We start from the raw sequence: 19,424 nt of genomic DNA, 5'->3' as shown, positions 1-19,424 counted from the left end.
CATTGCTTAACTCGTTTACGTCTCGTTCCACTCACCCCGGTCTTTCTCCGCCTCGGCGCTTGTTACCCCGTCCATTCACTTACTGTATACGGTGAGCACATAGTAAAGACAAGTCCTTTCTACTAATCCGCAGACTAATACCTAAAGTGACGCTGGCTCGCTCATGCTAAAGGCTGGGCTAGCGGATTTAGAAGATCACTACACCTCTTACGAGCCGCTACCTCCTCTTCGCCAGGCCGAGCACCTTCTTCACTCACAGACAACCTCTCCATCTGTATTCCAAGTGCCATGTCAGCGGCTGTCGGTCCCTGGCCGCCTGCACTCGGCATGTCTCCGCGGGCACCCTTGTCAAGAAGCAATTTCACTGCGGCATCATTACCCGCGAGAACTGCCAGGTGCATCGCCGTTAGCCCCATGCTTTTCTCGACAGCATCAAGCTGTGCCGGATCACTAAACCGCAACAGTAGCTCATTCACGATCTCGCGGTTTGCACTCCAGTCGATGTCAGTCCAGTCCAGCTCAGCCGCCTCGGTTGCATCCGTCCCGCGGAACTCGGCATCGATGTGAGCGGCTGCGGCGCGGTGGAGCGCCGTCCACTGCCGGGTTCGCTCGACGATGAAGTCTAAGCAGTCCCCACTGTCAAGGAGGTAGCGGAGACGTGCAATTGAATTTCGCGCGTTGGAGGCGATGACATGGCCCAAGATAGTCGTGGGGTTTGTGAAGCTCAGATGGCCGCTGCTCATGCTGGTGAAGTTGATATCGGCACCATGCGATACAAAGCATTCAGCGAGTTGGAACTGGTCGTTCTGCACCGCGACGAGCAGTGGGGATTCGGTTCTGCCTGGTTCGTCCGGGAAGCCGTCGAGGGGCGCGCCATGGTCAAGAAGGGGTTGGACTAGTCGCGTATCGTTTTGTCCTGCATACGCAAGGACATGGAGAGCGGTCCATGTTGAGTCTTGTCCACTGAAAGGATTCTTGGAAGCTCCCGTGGCATGGGCTCCATGTTCAAGGAGGAGATTGACCATTGTGGGGCGATTCCATCGAACGGCCTCTAGCAGCGGCGTTCGCAGGTCAACGCCACATGCGCGGTTAATATCAGCGGTTTTGAACGCACCGACGTCTTGGGATTGAAGCACTTCTTCATCGTAGTTTTCCCCAGTTTTGATGACGTCGGCGCCGTGCTTGAGGAGATATTCAACCAATTCATCTCGGGCTAGCGAGATAGCCAAATATAGAAGGGTTTGGTTGAAGCCGCCGTAGCCTTGAGGGGAGACAAGTCTGCTGGTCCTTGGCAACAGGCACTGGAAAGTTGATTCCATCGCCTGTTGGTATCTCGGCCCATGGTATAGGATCATATCAAATAGGCTGCTGCCGTAAACGGCCTGCTGAAGGAGACCTGTCACAAAGAAGCCGCCCCGTTTCTCTGCCCCTTGTTCGAGGTTGAATTGCTCGATGGCATGGATCATCAACTCCAGACATTCTGAACGAAGCTGCGATGCTGCAATCTCCAATGCACTTCTTGCTTGAGGCCACGATGTATTGCACATCCTCGGATCGGCTGTGTGGGATAGCAAGAACTTGACAATTTTGGGACGGTCACACTGAGTCGCTAGTTCACACATCAGCCCCCTCTGATACACTAAAGATCCGAGTCATGTAGTCTACGAAAAGCGTGAGAATGGATAGAGAATAGAAGACACTTACCCCATCCGATTGGATGACCCTCCGGGAGCCGATCAATATCTAGCGATGCCGGGAACCCCGCTTGGTAAGCGATGAATGTGCTCGTCTTGGCATTCACATCCGCACCGGCTTGGATCAGTGCTGGGCCAACGCTTTCGATCTCCTCATCATTAAAGGATATCAGCCAGTGAAGCGGAGACTCTCCATTCCGTGCCACCGACGCTGTTGCTCCATTGGAAGCGAGCCACAGTACCGTATCATACTGCCCAGCGCGGCAAGCACAAAGAAGCGGCGTCTCGCCTTGACCGTTGAGCTGATTAACTTCCAGCGACGGAAAGTGATTCAGTAGAGCTCCGATGGCTTCCGTTTGACCGCAACTTGCAGCCACATGAAGAATCCGGTCACCTCTCTTGTTGGCTGTGTAGTCGGCGATGGAATCGAGCTGAGAAAAGTTCTCAAGCAAAATCGGTATGTTTTCAAAGGTTCTGATCCACATATTGTGAGCGAATCCATGGAGCATTTCTGTCTTGAAGAAGAAATTGGCGCCCGTGCCTGCGAGGACGTCACGGATTGTTTTCTTCGTCTTCTCGTAGGTACTCTTGGAGAGCATGGCTAAATCTTGGAGGGCAGTTCTTGAACCACGCAGCGCCATTAGTTCAAGGGTTTCGATTACGCTTTCTAGGTTATCAGGTGTGTGCCCGATGGCCTGCGCGATTCTGTATCCGTATGCTGACGCCAGTGGATGTTTCACTCCCCATGCGTTAAAGAGCCATCGCAATGCTTGCGATGTGTCCTTGTCTACACCGTATCCGTTGATGTAGAGAGCCGTGAGAAGGAACGCCTCCGGTGGGTTTATCATACCTTTCTTAACCTCCCCCTCGCCTCTTTGGATGTATGTTGTTGTCAGGTACCTCTGAACGGAAGGGTCCATCTTCGTCCAGTGGCGCCACGTAAAGAAATGTTGCTATGTGAGATGAGTTTTCAATGTACTCGACGGGCAAGCCTCTTATTACCTACATTCAGGTTCGATTTCAACACTTGATTCTGCTCCGCACTGGTTCGGTTAGTTCCCTATCCCTATCATGTATCGCCTGTTAGAAGTTTGAGTACCTATCTTGAGTAAACGAACCACTGTGGCCCAGGGCGACCATGATTTGTTCTAGGTCCCTCTGGTGTGGCTCATTCGATAATCCTATTGTCACAGCTCTTTTCATCGCTTCGTATGAGCCCAAACTTTCAACAGTTGCGATCAGCTGTTGCTTCAGTGGCTCCATCGCTTGAAAAAGCGCGGGTGGAATTGCACACAGAATCTTTTCAATGTCGTCAATGCCGACTGCTGGGTGGTTGGCCTGTGTGTTGTTCTGCTGCAATTGCTGCTGGAGAGACTGGAAGCGCTGGAGGAACTGGCCGGTGTCGCCATAAGTAGTGGCCATAATGGCTTTCATGTACCATGCAGAAATATCTGTCTGGGCAGCTAGCTCTTGGCTAACCTTCAGTTTCTCCGCTTCCGCGAAGAATTCTTCGCCTTGTTTGGAGGGGTCCACGAGGAGTTTGAAGATGTTTTGACCATGCGCAAATGTACACCAGATAAAGAGTGACAGTGAGTATATGTCGGTATACTTTGCGTCTGATACTGTGACTGCTGTTTTCGCCTCTGGGGCCTTCCACGGCCGGGTTCCTCCTAGCAAGAGGCTGCTCCTTTCAGTATTTATCACCTGAGAGTAGCCGAAGTCATTCACTTTGGCTCTGTACTTGTGCTCTGTATCTGGGAATATCAAGACATTCGGTGCCTTGATGTCGCCGTGGACTATGCCGCATGAATGAAGCATATGCAGGCCTTTGCAGACATCAAGGCAGAGCTTACGGCGAGTCTCTATGCCGAGATACTCCCTCTGTTGCAGCTGCGAGAGGCTCCCGTGTTCCGCAAACTCCACCATAAGAACCGGCAGTTTCTGCGACGAGTTGAATGGGTTTGCTCCCCATGCCAATCCAAGAAAGTCTACGAGATTGGGGTGTTGCAGGATTGGGCGGTGCGTCGAGAGATAGAGTTCCATGATTGCAGCGTCTATGGCGTGCCGGGACGTTTGAGTGGCTTCACCTTTATCCGAAAACTCGATGACGGCCACTTTGTATGCTACTACCTCCGGCAGCTTGCGTTTGTCTTTGATTTCGATCAAGAGGCCATCCATGTTTGTAACCGACGTTAGGAGCTTCTGGGGCGGGATGCGACGTCGATAAACGGTGAAGCTAGCGCCCCGGCCGGCGTATGAGGCGCTGTCCACGGCTTGTGCATTCGAAAATGCCGGAGGTACCGATAATGTCACGGCATTGTCAGCCAAGAAGGCTCGATAGGCAAAGTCCAAGGCGTTCGGGATGAAGCGCGCATCGTCTAGGGTTTCCGGGTCATACGGTTTAAAGGTCGTAGGATCGGAGGTTTCCCCCCTAAAAGACGTCAGATTTCTTCCTGAAGAGGAATCCATTTCGTTTTGGGGATCAGTAATTGGATGATAGATGTTCAAGCTGCTCAGATCAAAGCATGAAGGCGGCATGTTGATCCAGGTTTTGACCAGGCGGGGGGGCTTGAAAGGAGTGGATCCGCTGCCTTAGCTTCTTTCAAGGGTCCTGTGTTGCTGGTAAGTAAATAGTTATTTGTTATGTTATGTAATTACTGATTTGCGGCTGAGGTACTGCAGCCTGCCTCAGCCTGTTATGCCATTGACAATAGTGTTAGGATGACTAGAGGACTATTGCAAAAGACACCAAGTGGAGTGGACCAAAAAGTGGAGGAGTGGGCTAAAATAAGTCACTGTGTGGTCAAAGGATTTGACTATATTTTAGCGAAGGGATATATGATCATTGACTGTTGACAGGAGCCTAAAAGGTCCGAGGCGCCAGTACAACAGTGCTCGGGAATGTAAATATCGGATAATTGCACTTGCATTAGCCTCATACAACTGGTAGGCTAGGATCTTGCCGGGCTGGTTAGGCACCATCCGCCATCACACGCCTATCCGATACAAACCCCCATAGGCCATCAACCAAGACGCAGACTTTTTAGCAACAATTTAAAGGAGATAGCCCTCTATTTCGCATCCGTTATGGACCCCGGAACAGCTCTTGCTGTGGTGTCGCTCTCGTTCGACCTCTTTGCCAGCTGCGTTAAGGGCTTCGCCTTGATATCTGACGCTCGAAACATCGGAAAGGATGCAGCCATCGAACGAACAAAACTCGTCCTTCAAGAGCATCGACTCATTGAATGGGCTAGGGCAATCGGCCTCAATCCTCCCAGAGACGATGGATCACTGGGGATACACACGCCTCCTGCCGCTCTCATTTTGCTCCAGCTAGAACAGCTTCTCTCCTCAACGGATGCTTTGAAAAAGCGCTACAAGTTGGAACTCGTGTTTCCGCCTGATAAATCTGATGACTTGGTCCCTCCCGAACCAGCGATACTCTCGGATAACCCGGCTTCGTCGATCCTTTCAAATATTGTGTCACCCGAGATTCGCCAGGGCATCCTCAAGCGCGCATCTACACTTGGCACCGCGAATCGGTTCCCACGGCGCCTTTACTGGGCCGCTGTCGATAAGAAGAAGTACGCGGAGCTGGTGCAGGATGTTACCGGGCTTGTCGATGGGCTTTGGTCTCTCTTGGACATTCCTCACCGAATCCAGACGTCTCGCGCCGTCAACCAGACGCTGCAACTCGCGATCCAAACGAGTCGGGATATTAAGGGCCTTCAGTATCTCCAGAAATCCCTTCACGACTCATTCGCAGATGCTGGTGTTAGAAACGGCCTCGCTGCCTCGGCTGGCCTGAAAGCACAGCATATTCTGCTCTTATCACATAGTGGTGATGCCCAGCAACAACCGCACTCCGATGATGGGACCAGCCTTGTACTACCAGCAGGACTCCCATCGGTTCTTGACCCTTCCCAGCTGTCTGGCATTCATATGATGACATCAACCATTGGATCTGCCCTGTACAAGGGAGACACCGTGCTGATAGAAGAGAAGCGTGTGCAGCCGAGAATGAAATCGAAGCTTAAACCACGTGTTGAAGCCCTCGTGCTCCTACTCTCGCAGCCTCCCACGCCATCCTTTCAGACATTCCCTTGCCTGGGATACACTGAAGAGCAGGGGGGGTTCCGGTTGGTCTTCAGATTCCCTCCTGGAACCGACAAGCCTCCTTCCCTGCTTAGCGTATTATCGAAATCCAGCGGACCACTGCCAGATGTCGGCATGAGACTTCGTTTAGCTGCGCAGGTGTGCCAGACGCTTCTGAGCTTCCACACAGCAGGCTGGCTGCATAAGGACATGCGATCTGAAAACATTCTCCTCGTCTCTCCGGCCTCTAGCCCGTCAATTAACCGCCCAAGTAGACCATATCTCTGCGGTTTCTCATTCGCACGACAAGGCTCGCCGACCGAGATCAGCGAGCAGCCATCCGAAGATCTCTCACGGGACATTTATCGGCATCCCAAAGCTCTCGGAGAGCCTTCGGACAGCTTCGAGCGCTACATGGATGCATATTCTCTGGGCTGCGTTCTGATAGAGATCGCAGAATGGGCACCCCTCCGAAAGATCGTTAAGAAGCGCGTCGATATCAGCGATGGCAGTGGCGTGACATTGGCTGACGTTGCATCGCTCTCAGAGTGGATGCATGATCGATACATAACTGATGGATATGCAGGCTTTCGACTCGGGGTTGGGTTTGCGAGGATGCTTGCTCTGTGCATTCCAGCAGGAGATGAAAAGCCGAACTTGGCTGACTTCTATTCTGCACTTGAAAACATGGCTGCTTATTTAATTGACGTTTAAATAAGATCTACCCGTTGGTTCGAGAGGACGGGGAGAGGCAACGAGGCAAGCTTAATATTAACCTTAAATCCACTGAGAAAGAGCTACGAGTACTGGCATCCCCACATACAGTAGCTTGAAGCTCGCCAAACATACGCCATCATTATCCTCGTCATCGGATGGAGCTGGATCTGTCGCGCTAGGGATAACATCTGACGTTCTCGGTCTCGCCCAAGATGGACGCGTCGTGTCAGGGAAAAAAATATTCCTCGTTCTTGTTCCTGTCCCAGGCCAACCCCACATATCTCTTGGGGTAGCTGTGTCTGTCGCCACGGTACCTGTATACCATTCCTCCATCTCTGAGTAGCTATGCACCATACAGTAAGAAGCATAGTAATGCCTCATGGTCTCGGCATCCTGCGACTCTTGCCCATTTGAGCAACTCGCCTGTGCGCAGCTGTCGATGTGCTTGCTCACTGCTTTCATGTCATCACTATCGGTCGCGCAGTAGCATTCCCGTCGGTATGGTACGCCGCAGTTTAGAGCGCTGCCAACGTCTGCGTTTGCGTTGTCGGGGCGGAAGAGACATGGTCGGATACATTGGTCGACGTCAGAGGGTATATGGTGAAAGATGTTGACTGTCTGGTAGTTGAATGTATGTGATAGAGACTGAGTCGCGAGGACCAGCAGTGCAATCAATCTCAAGGCCATGGGAGTCATTCTGAGGATAATAGCCTGGAGATGAAAGGCTGAGGCTTGATGATTGTCAACCGAAGGGTAAGAAGTCAATACTGAATTGAGTCGACTCGAAGAAATAGGAATTTACTCTGGCACACACATGTAAGATTCTGCGCGGCGTAGCTGACTTTATCCGCAAACACCAGGATGAACTCTCCGCAGGCATCAGGCAATCAATCTTGTCAGCGGTTACATGACCAATCAAGAGCTCTCTTCTTTGCCAAGCTTGCAGATCTCTGTTTCACAGCCTGTGACTTGATTTTCATCACCAACACAAAACTATAAATATTTGATTCCTACCGATTATAGCTACAGATTTCATTCTGCTGCAAATAGGTAAAAGAGGGCGCTGAGTTACAGGGGACGTCAACTGCTTACAGCCACCAATGGCGAGCACTGGGGTCAAGTGGCCGCCGCCGCCAAGCAGTGGTGATCGATTCTCCCCAATCTAATTCATGCGTATATATCTCTTGGGGAGAATGTTTTTCGTAAATGAATCAGAGACGCCACTCCATGTAAGCCTGGTGGCTGAGCTTATCTGCGATCTGATCTGCAATTCTCCGCGTACGGCTCACCCCGAAACGCCAAGATCGTATACGCGTATAGAGCTTGACCCATATCAAAACAACAATCAACCTATATATATCAACATCAGATCCAGAAAGATCTTAACCAAACGCCTCTGTTCATATCCCAGATTTCACTGACACATTTCTTTTCAATCTTGTCGTTTTAATCTTTTTTTTTTCGACATCTTGCTCCCGCCTTTCGCCACGTGCACTCTACCATTCAATCTCTACTTCTAAATCAAACAACTGAAAACATGGGCATCAGAGACTTCTTCGACAGCCGCTTCTTTGACCACAGCTGGAAGAACAAAGTCTTCATTCTCCAAGTCGTAACCACCACCATCGCCTTCATCCTCGGTATCGCCAAGGTTGCGACGAAACCATCAGGTATCCCGATGACCAGATCAGACATCATGGCCATAACAATGGTAGGCTATCATCTCATTATCCTACAATTTTGAAGAGTACTTACATTTTCGCAGAGTCTCAAAACGTACGCGTTCCTAGCCTACGAATACCTCACACAAAAGGTCGACAAGTTCAAAAGGTTCGGAAGCCTCAAGGCAAACGCGATTCTGAACACCATGGACATCGTCTTCTGGGCAGTCGTGATGGGCTTGGCGTTCAACATGGCTACTCGAATCTGCATCGGTGCCAACTGTGCGATTGGCATCTTGGTTGGACTGGTGGCGCTGGTTGTTACGTAAGTTAATTTATCTCATCCTTATCAAGGAACTGGCTGACACTCCGAAGGTTGGTTAACTTTTGGGCGGCCGTTATTGCTTGGAAGGATCGTAAGTACTTCAAGAGCAATGGTGTTCGGCGTGGACATGGTGAGAAGTAAGGAGCCTGGTCCGTGTGGATGGCTCGAAATCCGTTCTTGACCATGTTTGGCCTGTAACATGGGTGTCGGGAAAAAGAACATTTTAAGATGAATGAGAATTTGAGATACACGATAAACAATGAATGAGAAACGAAGCTCTGAAATATGATCCCAGCAAACCCCGCTGTTTTATCATGTGCCTTGATCACAGATACGGCTGTAACCTGACATCTTTCTCACGTCAAACCTCCAAGACGTACATCTACTTTGTGTCGCTGGCATTCGATGAAGTCAACCACCCTTGATGATAGCCTCGTGATATTTGGTCTACCTTAGACTTGGTCCAGAGATGCAAGTGTAGTCTGGACTACCCTAAACTAAGCTGAAAAATGGTGTAAGACGTGAGCCGTGTCGCAAGCCCTACAAAAGAGGCTATGACTGATAAAGGCTAGCGTGAGGCGGGAACCGAGTCAAGGGCACGACATTCTTTACGCGTATTCATTATCTCCATATTTCAATCCCGCCGTTCTCACTGCCTCATAAGACTTTGGCAGCTTGGGCTCACGCAACTCGACACTGGTCGACGGGATTCACTTCCGATTGAGTACGGATATTTTATTTGAACATTTCTCGTATATTAGCTTTTCCCAAAGTTGTCATTTTATCCGAGAAACATTGTTGTTGATTGCTCTGAGCCGCGCTGGAGCCATCCATGAGTCGGGTTTTTGTGTACGAGTGTTTCCCGTAATACGCGTATTTGGTGATAGCGTCGTTTCGCGGTCGGGTTTCTTATAACATGGCGTCTCGCTGCCAGGCAGCTGAGAATATTCTTAATTACTTCCAATCTTCATCCTTAATTCATTTGAGCAATCATGTCCCCGGCTCCAGATGACAACCAGTCCAACCGACAGACGAGATATTTCGAGCTCCCAGCAAATGGCGAGCACAGCGCCCCACTACCAGACGAACTTCCGCCCTACGAAGCGCTGGCAGAATTAGAAGCCACGACAACCAGCCGTGAAGATGGACGAATTGACATCGATCTTAGTTCAAGAATAGCTCGGCGCCTGTCGAAACTAGTTCCCTCAGGAAAACCTCCTGTTTCCTATGGACAGGATCAACCGCCTGCATACACCGAGACAAGCGAAAAGAGCATCCGTCTCAACATCGTCATTCAAGTTGTTGGCAGTCGAGGCGATGTTCAGCCATTCGTCGCGCTGGGTACAGAATTACAGCGCCATGGCCACCGAGTGCGACTCGCGTCACACGGTCAATTCGATAAATTTGTGAGAGATTCTGGTCTTGAGTTCTTTTCCATCGGCGGTGATCCCGCTGAGTAAGTGCCTCCAGACTTAATTGTCGATATCAGTTGAGCTAACGGCTTTGTAAAGGCTGATGGCCTACATGGTCAAAAACCCTGGGCTCTTCCCTAGCATGAAGACGCTACGTGGAGGCGAAATCCAGCGAAAACGCAAAATGGTGGATGAAATGTTGCATAAGTGCTGGAGCTCTTGTATTGGGCCTGATGAACTTACAGGACGACCCTTCGTCGCAGATGCAATCATCGCGAATCCTCCTAGCTTTGCGCATATTCATTGTGCACAAGCACTTGGTATCCCGTTACATCTGATGTTCACGATGCCGTGGACGAGCACGAGAGAATTCTGTCATCCACTTGCGAATCTCAAAGCCAATGGGAGTGATATGTCGGCGACAGCTGCGAATTATGTGTCGTATTCATTGGTTGAGTGGATGACTTGGCAAGGGTAAGTGAGGATGGATTGCCTAAAGGTGGACGGCGGTGTGCTGATCGCAAACAGACTCGGCGATATCATTAATGCGTGGAGAGACACAATTGATCTGGAACCAATTCCTTTCAGTGAAGGACCTTGTTTGACGGAGACTTTGGGCGTTCCAGTCACATACTGCTGGTCTCCTGCTTTGGTCCCCAAGCCAGCCGACTGGCCTGAGAATATTGGTATGCCTCGATCCATGCCGTTACTTACCGTTCGCTGACAATTGGTGGGACAGATGTCTGCGGTTTCTTCTTCCGCGACACCCCAAAATATCAACCCGAACCAGCTTTGCAGCAGTTCTTGGCCAGTGGTACGCCACCGATATACATCGGCTTTGGCAGTATTGTAATCGACGACCCCGAAAAGTTGACAGCGACAATTCTAGATGCTGTTCGTGCTACAGGGACGCGAGCGATTGTTTCTCGAGGATGGAGTAAACTTGGAGGTGATTCAGCTGGTGGCGATCAAGTCTTCTTTCTGGGAGACTGTCCGCACGAGTGGCTATTCCAGCATGTTACTGCAGTGATTCATCACGGAGGAGCCGGCACCACGGCTTGCGGACTTCTTAACGCGAAGCCAACTACCATTGTTCCCTTCTTCGGAGAGTAAGTCGTCGTCTTTACAGCTTCGCTGCTTGTGCTGACATGGTGGATAGTCAACCGTTTTGGGGAAATATGGTCCACGCTGGTGGTGCAGGTCCAGCTCCCATTCCCTTCAAAGCTTTGAATAGCAGCAACCTCGCTGAAGCTATTCTGTTCTGCTTAACACCTGAAGCTTCAACAGCTGCACGACAAATCGCCGATAAGATGTCATCCGAAGCTGGTGTAAGGCGAGCCGTGGCATCCTTCCATGCGAACCTACCTCTCAACAAAATGCGATGTGACCTCTTACCCAATCGTTCTGCAACATGGCTTTACGACAGGAAGGGCAAGAAGATAAAACTGTCCAAGGTAGCTGCTGAGATATTAGTCGAGAGTGAGAAGGTGTCGTGGAATAACCTCAAGGCGTATGTTGCACTGCGACAAACATGGGAAGAATTTGCTGACCGTTTTGCAGTTACCAATCACAACCAGTTCATATTGAGAACCGACGCTGGGATCCGTTGACTGCGACACTTGCGACGCTCGCCACGACGGGAGTTGGCATGGTAACATCAGCCTCTGACATCGTCGTCAAGCCCATCCAAGCTCTACGACCAGTGACCCCAAGCGGCAGTAGATCAGCAAGTCAAGATCGATCAGGTGAACAATCAAAACGCCCCTCGGAGGATGATGTCTTCGGCAGACCAGCAGGCCTGGACCTCCCCCCAGCACCAACAGCAACCAAAGATAAAGATCCCCAACACGGTGCCCTCGCAGCCGTCAAGGGCTCAGCTTCAGGCGTAGGCGGTTTCTTCAAGCACTACTCCAAAGGCATGCTTCTCGACCTCCCCTACGCCGTAACAGAAGGAATGCGCAACGCCCCCAAACTCTACGGCGGCAAAGCCTACGACCCCGGCGCCGTGACAGATTGGAAATCAGGCGGTATAGCAGCTGGAAAGAACTTTGCACATGGTATGGTTGAGGGAATAGGCGGTATAGTGTTAGAGCCTATGCGGGGGGCGAAGAAAGAGGGCGCTGCGGGTGCGGCGAAGGGTGTTGGTATTGGACTGTTGAATTTGGGGACAAAGGTTGGTTCTGGGGCTATTGGGTTGTTTGCGTTGCCGAGCCAGGGGGCGTATATGAGTGCGAGGGCGCTGGTGAAGAGGAAGACGGGGAGGAGTATCATGGAGGCGAGGAAGGTTGAGGGGAGGGATGTTGTTGAGAATAGTGATGAGGCGGAACGCCAGAAGGACAGGGCAGCTGTGATAGAGGGATTCGAGACACTGACGGGAGAGAAAACGAGGTAGCGAGGCATAAAAATTTAGTTCATAGGGCAGACTACATATTTATTGTACTATTAGAGGACAACCCCGGGATCATGCCTGGTATTTGCATTACAGCTACTCAGGACGCAAGTCAGCCCCTTTGACATACTATGCAAATAATATCTTTATCGGAACCAGAGCCGAAATTTCTGGTTATCATGGTAGTTTGCCTCGAACGTGATAAAGGGTTGTCCACTCTCTCCTTTACCCCCAAAAAGGTCAAGGTAGAGATGGGGATATTTACAAGAGCGAAAACTATCAATGAAAGTATGTGTCAATACTTTAAGTCGTGCGACTCTTTTAGAATGGGATATAACTCACCTGACAACTTGATCTTCAGTCATGTTGTTGATATCCGCTCCTTCCATATACCATTGAAACTTCTCGTCCCAAATGTCGCCCGTTTCGCAATCAACGTGTCGCTTATGGCCTAGGTTTAATCCCGTGTTACTACTATCAGGTCGGCCCTTTGCAAGATACATACCATTGGCAGACAGGTAGCCGCCGGTCACTGGACTCTTGATCATAACACGAGAATCGCCCGGCAAATCGGTAGAGAATATAATCCAATGCTGATTTGGATTGGTCTCCCAGGTCTTATCGTCACCAAGAATGACAATATTAGAACGCAAGTGGGAGAGACTGAAGAGAGAATGGGTACGGTCTCACAATGAGATAACAGGAGGGTAGCATCCACCTCCGCCCTTCAGATCAACAAACATGCCTCCAACCTGGCTGCGAATATTGACCTTTCTTTTCTGAATCCACTGTTCTCCACCGCTTCTACCGTCTTCAGGCATTTTGTGTAACAGAAGGGAAAGTTGACTTGGCAAAAGAATCGGGTGAGAGGTGAAGGCAAGTGACGGAACTGACTCAAAAAAAAAAAAAAAAAAAAAAAAAGAAAAGGGAAGCCCAAGATTTTCAATTTGGAAAAGAAAGAGCTGATCAAACTTGGCCAACAATGGCGAGAGCAAGTATAAAGTCTATGGCTGCGAGGGAGCCTGTGTTGAGTGTCTTGTGACCAAATCACTTCTAGCTTTCGTATTGTGACTAACGTCTTGGCGACCTCATCGTGGCTGGCTGAAAACTTACTGCATAGCGCGCCTGGGCCGTTTGCACCAGAGTTGGTCCATGGTACTTACTAGAAAACACTTGATTTAAACGAGGAGTAGAAAATGGTCTAGTGTGCTTTTCCTCTCTCAGATGACGATTCACGACAGACCTCTGGACTGTCGTGGCTTTTTTACTTCTGCATGGTCGCAATAACTACGAAATTCCCTCAGACAACCACGTCAGGCCACAACGAAGAATGTTCCAAAGTGCAGGCCGAATCGAATGTTGACTTTGAGACAAACAAGCGCGATGGCTTTGCAAGCTTGAACTAACACTGTAGTTGTGATCACATTAATGCATGCTTGAGGGCTTATTCTTGACATGCTTTTTGAAAGGTGGGTCTTTTGGCTGCATCTGGCGGCATACATGATAAGATCTACCAGATATCACGATGACCAGCCAGTGATTTCAAATGTTATGTGTTTTGGCACTAAGAAAAAGGTTCAGCCGTAGCAGTACGAAACTCAGCCAGCCTCTATTCAGCCACATTTCAGTCGAACTATCACCTGAGGGATTTCTCAATATGTGATATTGTGCAGCAGCGCCTCGTCTTGGCTCGCTAGTTTTATCCAGTAGCAGAATCGCACCATCCCTGTCGCTACTAAGACTTGCCACATACCACCGAAAACATGACGCATCATGCAGACTGGGGGGAAGGGGTCTTTCTAGGTATCACTTAAATCGGGTCTGTGAATCACATTGCATATGAGACAGGGCGTGCCTTGAACAGGCCAGAGAAAATTCACAAGCCAATAGTCCAATTCCAGAGCTTTGCAGTAGTGCCAATAATCGGAAGCGGGGGAAAATGTGATCAATAATCCGCAATCATCCAACTGTGCATATATTTGGGTTGATAGTGAGCTATCCAACCATGCAATGAAAGAAGTTGCCAGGTACACAATTCGACTTTCGCCGACACGAGTTCTTGCCAGTCAACAAAATGCCGGAAGAAGGTAATGCGGAACCGGAACCCCAATTTATTGCGGCCTTCAACTTCCGAGTTCAGAAGACGGGCGATATTATCGACCTCGCTAGTAGTATAGGGCCCGTGATCTCATAGTAGGCGCTATATATAGTACGATGACACTTTGAGCTTGAGACTGAAATCTTACCATTAGTGGGCCTAACCATCATGAAACCAACATGAACCAAATTTGGTCTGTCTTTTCTGTATCGGAGAAAAGCACAGTTCTGGTCAAGAGCGAGGCAAATCAGCAGTGGCTGGTTGCCACTGGTACGTACACCAAGTCAACAGGATGCCGAAAATTAATCAATACAAATGCAGGAAATGGCCAGCCGACTAGTACGGGAAATCCACATTGGTCTGAGGAAAGTGCCCAGCGGATCACTCAGGGCGGGGATGTTCATAATTTAAATAGTAAGACAATTGTATCGTGAGTTTACGTCTTATCTATGTCTTCAGCAGCTATATCTAACCAGCAAAGGTTACTGGAACAACGGCCATGACGGTCTTTTAGGGGCAAAGACTCTACTTCTAGACTTGCGCCGCGTGGAGACTGCTTATATGGAGTGCTGTCCATTCGACTTTCAGATCCAGAAGAATGTTTCTCTACGCCAAATTAGTCCCCTTGCACTCATGAACTTGAGAATAACTGGCGTCGCCGTCTTCTCTATCCCAGAGTCTCTTTATGATCTCGACTTTCCTGGGCACTACTTTCGACGTTTCAAATCCGTCGCCGTCAGTATTCCCTGCGTCACAGGCCCGTACACAAGTCTTAATTGCACACTTAGACTTCTAGAGCACAGCTATCGTGTGAGCCTACTGGTATCAAATGGGGGCTACATACGCCGCGACAGCAATGATCGCCTCCGCACCGACCGCATATCCGTCAGTTTAATTGCTCTCAGTCAACGCAGTGCTGGTAGTGGCGTTTTTGAGCTCAACTTCAATAGTGAGCGATACCTGCCCTTCGAAAATGCGGGTACCATTAGCACATGGAAACTGGAGTTGTCGCAACATGTCCGTCAATTCTCATATGAGTCCATCAGCGATGTAATCTTGCACCTCAAGTACACATCGCGCCAGGAGGCGCCGAGCTCCGAGCCTCAGCTGAGGACGCTGTTAAGCGCCTCATGGCCGCTGCCGATGGTGTTAGCGAAGGTGACGGGTTATTTGCTCTTATTGATCTGGCCGGTGATTTCGCAAATGCTTGGGCACTGGTTCAATCTCAAGCTCAGGCTGGGCAGGCCGGCGATCTCCTAGTTTCTATGGGCAACATTGGTGTAGTACTACCCTACTGGTCCGTTGGCTTGGTCGTTAAGGTTCAATCTGTCACGCTCATCTCACGATGCAGTCCAGAAGTCGCCGCTATACTGTCTGTCGACTTGCTCTATGGCAAAGATGATGAAAGAAGTTTTGGGGATGGTGTCGGCCGTACTGATGGCTGGGATAGTCGCGAGATCTCGAATCTTGACGCTGACATTGCCAATTGGGGGCTTCGATTGAAGCGCAAGTACCAAGGGAAAAATCTTAAACTCGCATCGACTAGAACTATGTACTTGATCATTCAGTACACGACTACACGACAGCTAGCTAAAGTTTGAGCTTCATGAATAACTCTTTTTGATTAGAGGAATACATTTTATCTTTGAAATTATTTCCCTCCTGTTTACCAATTATGTGTCACAGGCAGTAAATCTAGTACTTAAATGCATGCGAATCTGTGTCCATAGTATAACTTCAATAGTCTGTAAAGCAAATTAGTCAAGTCATCATAGTCTTGTATTTATGTGCCTTTCCCCGTTATTCTGCAAGATACCAACGTTGCTCTTGTCCGGTTGAATATCCATGTAACGTCACTAACCTTGTCCTTATGTAATTATGCCACTATAAGGTGCGTCTCAAGATGACAGCCAAGACTTTCTAAACTTGAACCTTATTTGTTACAGCCTTGTACTGGAATTCCCACTCGGTAGGTATAAACTCAATCAAGATCGCACACGACCAACTCCTCCTACTCACACCTTGTAAGCAGTCTACAGCAACACATTAATTCGTCGAAATGGCGGTCTCTCCCGAAGCCGCAGCGATTATCCAGCGCAAGAAGGCGCAATACTGTCGCTTTGCCGACTCCAATCAATGGAACCGCTTCGACAGCATCATGCTACCCAACGCTACATTCCTCTTCCATAACCCAGATGGCAGTGTGATCACAAAGGGAGATATCGAGTACTCATGGTCATCTACAAAAGATTGGGTGGCGTTCTTCGAGAATGAGTTCAAGACGATGCAGACGATTCATATCGTCGGACCAGCTGAGATGGAGCAGATTGCGCCTGATGAGATCAAGGCTATTTGGGCTGTTACGTATCATGCTGGGACTAAAGAACATGAAGGTGGTGTTCATGGAACGGGCGGTGGGCATTATCACGAGACGTGGAAGAAGGTTGGCGATGACTGGTTCATGGAGAGTTTGAGGATGGAAAGGCTTTACTGGAAGCTATTGAGCGTTTGATCAGTTCATTCAAGGCGACTACATGTATCTACATCTAAGAAGAGCTAGTGGCTCCATTTGCGCCGTTTACTCCGTTTGTGCCATTTGCCTTTTTGGCTTCAGAAGCATCCTCAGCATCAACCCCTCTATACTCAAAGTACTCGCTCCATTCACGATCATTGATCAAATCTTGAGCAAGCCTCTTCTCGTAAAAGATAGCAAACTCACACCCCTCATCTGACTCAGGTGACGGATCACGAGGTGGGTAAACGATGATGACACCCTCTGTGATCCGATCGAGCAGGTGACGGTATGTAGCTGGCTTGGCGAAGCCAAAGTCAGCTGAAGTGATGTTTGCATCGCGATGGTCCGTCTGAAGAATCGACAGAGGAGGCTGAGCATCGACTCGTGTGTTCAAAGATGTCTTGTCGCGAATGGTAGCCACCATCTCAAGCGTCTTGTCAAGGTTCTCCTGCGTAACGCTGTTGGTCAAGCGGCGGATATACGACGCCAACTCTGACAACGACCACTCCGACATTATCTGTGCAACAGTAGGCTGTGTAACAGGTGCAGTAGGAGACGTAACAGCGAACATTACATTATGCTGAATACGCGGCGGCACCTTTGGACTGTGCATCCGACGTCTCATATCGATAGCTTCACACCAGTATAAAGTCGAGTTCGGATCGGGGTTGAAGACGGGCGCTCGGATACGTGTGAGGTTACGCCAGATAAAGGCTGAGAAGGCATCGTATGTCGAGATCCAGGTTCCGTCGGTGGGAGTGGCTTTGGCTTTGAGCTCGGCGGCTTTGCTCTTGGGGAGGTGGAAGAGTAGAGACACGCCGACTTGGTGGGCTGGATGGCGCTCTGGGGGGGCTGGACCATCGATCTTTTGATCTTCTGGGGGCTCTTGCTTGATGAGGCGCGAGACGTCGAGGTTCAGAGGATCCCAGGTTGGATGTTTGGTGCCGTTCACATCAGCGTAGCAGTTCTCAGCTAGCTGATGAACGAAGCCTGCCCAGCCCATTACATCGTTGGTGTAGTGGTGATGATGAATGTTGAACACCAATCCACCCCTGATGAAGTTGGCCTTGAAGGCTGACACGACGGGACTGTTGTCAGGATGTGCTTCAGGCTTCTCGCCATATGTCATGGGCGGTACACTCCATTGCTCAAGATCCCCCAGCGTCACCGCGCTAAAATTCGTCTTCTCAAGATCCTCAAAAGAAGGATACTTGTCCGTATCCTCAGGTGCATCAAGCCACTGCACAAAGAACCGCACAGTACTATCCCTCTTCTTGGTAAATGAGTGACCACCGCCAGGATCCTTCTCAATGGCCCCACAGTAGTGTCTCGCCTGCGCCAGCGTCCTCTCCAGCCCAGCCTTGAGGATCTCAGCGGCTCTTTCTTTCTCCGAGTCCTCTAGCTTGAAGAACAGAGCGTAGTTGTTGTAGCTGCAGACTGTGAGGTAGTCGAGCGTGGTGACCTTGAAGCGTTCCTCTTCGGGGTCGTTTTCCCAGCCTAGTGGGTGAAGATGGTAGACCTCTTGCTTGGGCATGGCGGGCGTGGGGCTTGTGGATATGGTGAGATGTGTGTGTGAAAGTTTGCGTGATAGGGAGGAGTATGGGTGTGAGATTGAGCTGGATTTATGAGCCTGGTAGCCGAGAGTGGGTTCTTGGCAGGATGGTTTGGTAGCCCCTTTGTTCTTCTTAGCTGCTCGTTCTAAGAAGCTACCAGGGTCAACAGTGAGGGGTTGTCAATACGAAGGAACGGGACCAAGTTGCTGGCTACAGAATCGACGAAAAAGTTGAAACAATAGTCTTGGGAACACCCAACGGCTGTACGTAAGAAAGTGGCCTGATTCTTTTAATGCAGCCAAGGCATTAACTGTCCTTGAACCAACGCAGCGTTACGGATACCAGGGACCTGGTTCTCCGACAATTATCCAAGCATGCGAAGCGCCGATCATCTGCAGATTTCTGATGAAGATGTTGCCAACAGTGCCAAGTCGGCCAAGTTCATGCAACATCAACAGGGAACGAGGGGTGAAGGAACTTTAAAATCTGGAGCGGGAACGTTGACGGGAGCTAATAAAAAGTCCGCGCCGTCTGCTATGCGAGAGATCAGACGTTAAGAGTCTTAGCTTGAATATTATTAACTAGCAACAAAGTCTATCTTGTTAACAGTTTTATGACAGCGGGGCAGTAAGTGGGATGAGATGATGGGGGTCACGATATTTGGGTGTAGCTGTCTTGGCCTGCAGACGGGTGTAACATTTCCGGTAAACCGGTAGTCAGCATATGCATGCGTTTATATTTGTTAATGATCTACTCTACTGGAACCGGTTCGAAGGGACTTGCTGAAGGATGCAAATTGCAGTGACTGATCACATGTTGTTGGTTCACCCCTGTTTGCGCTCTTTTGTCTTGGTGGGTGGGGACCCTGAATCCTTCGGTCGGCTGTCGTTTTCCATGTTTTATCTACTTGCGGTTCTCAAACTTCTCTAGTATTTTCCTTTCTTTGTGCTGTCAGTGATTTTCTC

At 49.7% G+C, this 19,424-nt stretch overlaps 9 protein-coding genes across 17 annotated transcripts; 5 read left to right on the top strand and 4 right to left on the bottom strand.

Moving 5' to 3' along the window:
* Positions 1-161: 161 nt before the first annotated feature.
* Positions 162-4,232, bottom strand: FVEG_00069 (serine/threonine protein kinase; the record flags this gene model as incomplete). Its single annotated transcript, XM_018886497.1, has 4 exons — positions 162-1,609; positions 1,705-2,647; positions 2,701-2,737; positions 2,794-4,232. The coding sequence occupies 4 exons, from the start codon at positions 4,230-4,232 to the stop codon at positions 162-164; spliced, it is 3,867 nt and encodes a 1,288-aa protein (XP_018742062.1).
* A 549-nt stretch (positions 4,233-4,781) lies between these two features.
* FVEG_14580 (hypothetical protein) lies at positions 4,782-6,503 on the top strand (the record flags this gene model as incomplete). The annotated part of the gene is made up of 1 exon (XM_018903514.1): positions 4,782-6,503. One exon carries the CDS (start codon positions 4,782-4,784, stop codon positions 6,501-6,503), a length of 1,722 nt encoding a protein of 573 aa, XP_018742063.1.
* A 12-nt stretch (positions 6,504-6,515) lies between these two features.
* FVEG_00071 (hypothetical protein) lies at positions 6,516-7,202 on the bottom strand (the record flags this gene model as incomplete). The annotated part of the gene is made up of 1 exon (XM_018886498.1): positions 6,516-7,202. One exon carries the CDS (start codon positions 7,200-7,202, stop codon positions 6,567-6,569), a length of 636 nt encoding a protein of 211 aa, XP_018742064.1. The 3' UTR covers positions 6,516-6,566.
* A 526-nt stretch (positions 7,203-7,728) lies between these two features.
* On the bottom strand, positions 7,729-13,647 carry FVEG_00074 (hypothetical protein). Its single transcript, XM_018886501.1, has 3 exons — positions 12,984-13,647; positions 12,636-12,910; positions 7,729-12,569 (listed from the first exon to the last, which is right to left on the bottom strand). Exons 1-3 carry the CDS (start codon positions 13,005-13,007, stop codon positions 12,440-12,442), a joined length of 429 nt encoding a protein of 142 aa, XP_018742065.1. The 5' UTR covers positions 13,008-13,647; the 3' UTR covers positions 7,729-12,439.
* FVEG_00072 (hypothetical protein) lies at positions 8,044-8,633 on the top strand (the record flags this gene model as incomplete). The annotated part of the gene is made up of 3 exons (XM_018886499.1): positions 8,044-8,217; positions 8,272-8,492; positions 8,543-8,633. 3 exons carry the CDS (start codon positions 8,044-8,046, stop codon positions 8,631-8,633), a joined length of 486 nt encoding a protein of 161 aa, XP_018742066.1.
* On the top strand, positions 9,485-12,391 carry FVEG_00073 (hypothetical protein; the record flags this gene model as incomplete). Its single annotated transcript, XM_018886500.1, has 6 exons — positions 9,485-9,948; positions 10,004-10,378; positions 10,433-10,590; positions 10,644-11,013; positions 11,064-11,414; positions 11,465-12,391. 6 exons carry the CDS (start codon positions 9,485-9,487, stop codon positions 12,294-12,296), a joined length of 2,550 nt encoding a protein of 849 aa, XP_018742067.1. The 3' UTR covers positions 12,297-12,391.
* A 517-nt stretch (positions 13,648-14,164) lies between the features above and the next one.
* FVEG_00075 (hypothetical protein) lies at positions 14,165-16,121 on the top strand. 9 transcript variants are annotated; one of them, XM_018886510.1, is made up of 5 exons: positions 14,165-14,486; positions 14,546-14,661; positions 14,713-14,821; positions 14,873-15,126; positions 15,180-16,121. In XM_018886510.1, the coding sequence occupies exons 4-5, from the start codon at positions 15,077-15,079 to the stop codon at positions 15,649-15,651; spliced, it is 522 nt and encodes a 173-aa protein (XP_018742076.1). In that variant the 5' UTR covers positions 14,165-14,486; positions 14,546-14,661; positions 14,713-14,821; positions 14,873-15,076; the 3' UTR covers positions 15,652-16,121. The 9 variants fall into 9 exon arrangements, with proteins under 9 accessions (XP_018742076.1, XP_018742071.1, XP_018742075.1 ...); XM_018886505.1 differs by having other exon boundaries at positions 14,873-16,121; XM_018886509.1 differs by having other exon boundaries at positions 14,713-15,126.
* A 141-nt stretch (positions 16,122-16,262) lies between these two features.
* Positions 16,263-18,897, top strand: FVEG_00076 (hypothetical protein). Its single transcript, XM_018886511.1, has 2 exons — positions 16,263-16,360; positions 16,424-18,897. The coding sequence occupies exon 2, from the start codon at positions 16,451-16,453 to the stop codon at positions 16,901-16,903; it is 453 nt and encodes a 150-aa protein (XP_018742077.1). The 5' UTR covers positions 16,263-16,360; positions 16,424-16,450; the 3' UTR covers positions 16,904-18,897.
* On the bottom strand, positions 16,802-18,753 carry FVEG_00077 (hypothetical protein). The gene has a single exon (XM_018886512.1). The coding sequence runs from the start codon at positions 18,438-18,440 to the stop codon at positions 16,938-16,940; it is 1,503 nt and encodes a 500-aa protein (XP_018742078.1). The 5' UTR covers positions 18,441-18,753; the 3' UTR covers positions 16,802-16,937.
* Positions 18,898-19,424: the final 527 nt, after the last annotated feature.

This window comes from Fusarium verticillioides, chromosome 1, assembly GCF_000149555.1.
Source record: "Fusarium verticillioides 7600 chromosome 1, whole genome shotgun sequence".
Taxonomy (NCBI): domain Eukaryota; kingdom Fungi; phylum Ascomycota; class Sordariomycetes; order Hypocreales; family Nectriaceae; genus Fusarium; species Fusarium verticillioides.
Note: the sequence above shows the minus strand (reverse complement) of the source record. Positions and strands in the feature narration are given on the sequence as shown.

Excerpts from the sequence above, each read along its gene's own strand:
- FVEG_00074 (XM_018886501.1), bottom strand. The coding sequence starts at position 13,007 with ATGCTACCCTCCTGTTATCTCATT. Across the intron at positions 12,911-12,983 it reads TACCCTCCTGTTATCTCATT|ACCTGGGAGACCAATCCAAA; the intron begins GTGAGACCGTAC and ends GGTGACGATAAG. Across the intron at positions 12,570-12,635 it reads ACTGAAGATCAAGTTGTCAG|TTTTCGCTCTTGTAAATATC; the intron begins GTGAGTTATATC and ends TTTCATTGATAG.
- FVEG_00075 (XM_018886505.1), top strand. The coding sequence starts at position 14,953 with ATGGAGTGCTGTCCATTCGACTTTCAGATCCAGAAGAATGTTTCTCTA.
- FVEG_00076 (XM_018886511.1), top strand. The coding sequence starts at position 16,451 with ATGGCGGTCTCTCCCGAAGCCGCAGCGATTATCCAGCGCAAGAAGGCG.
- FVEG_00077 (XM_018886512.1), bottom strand. The coding sequence starts at position 18,440 with ATGCCCAAGCAAGAGGTCTACCATCTTCACCCACTAGGCTGGGAAAAC.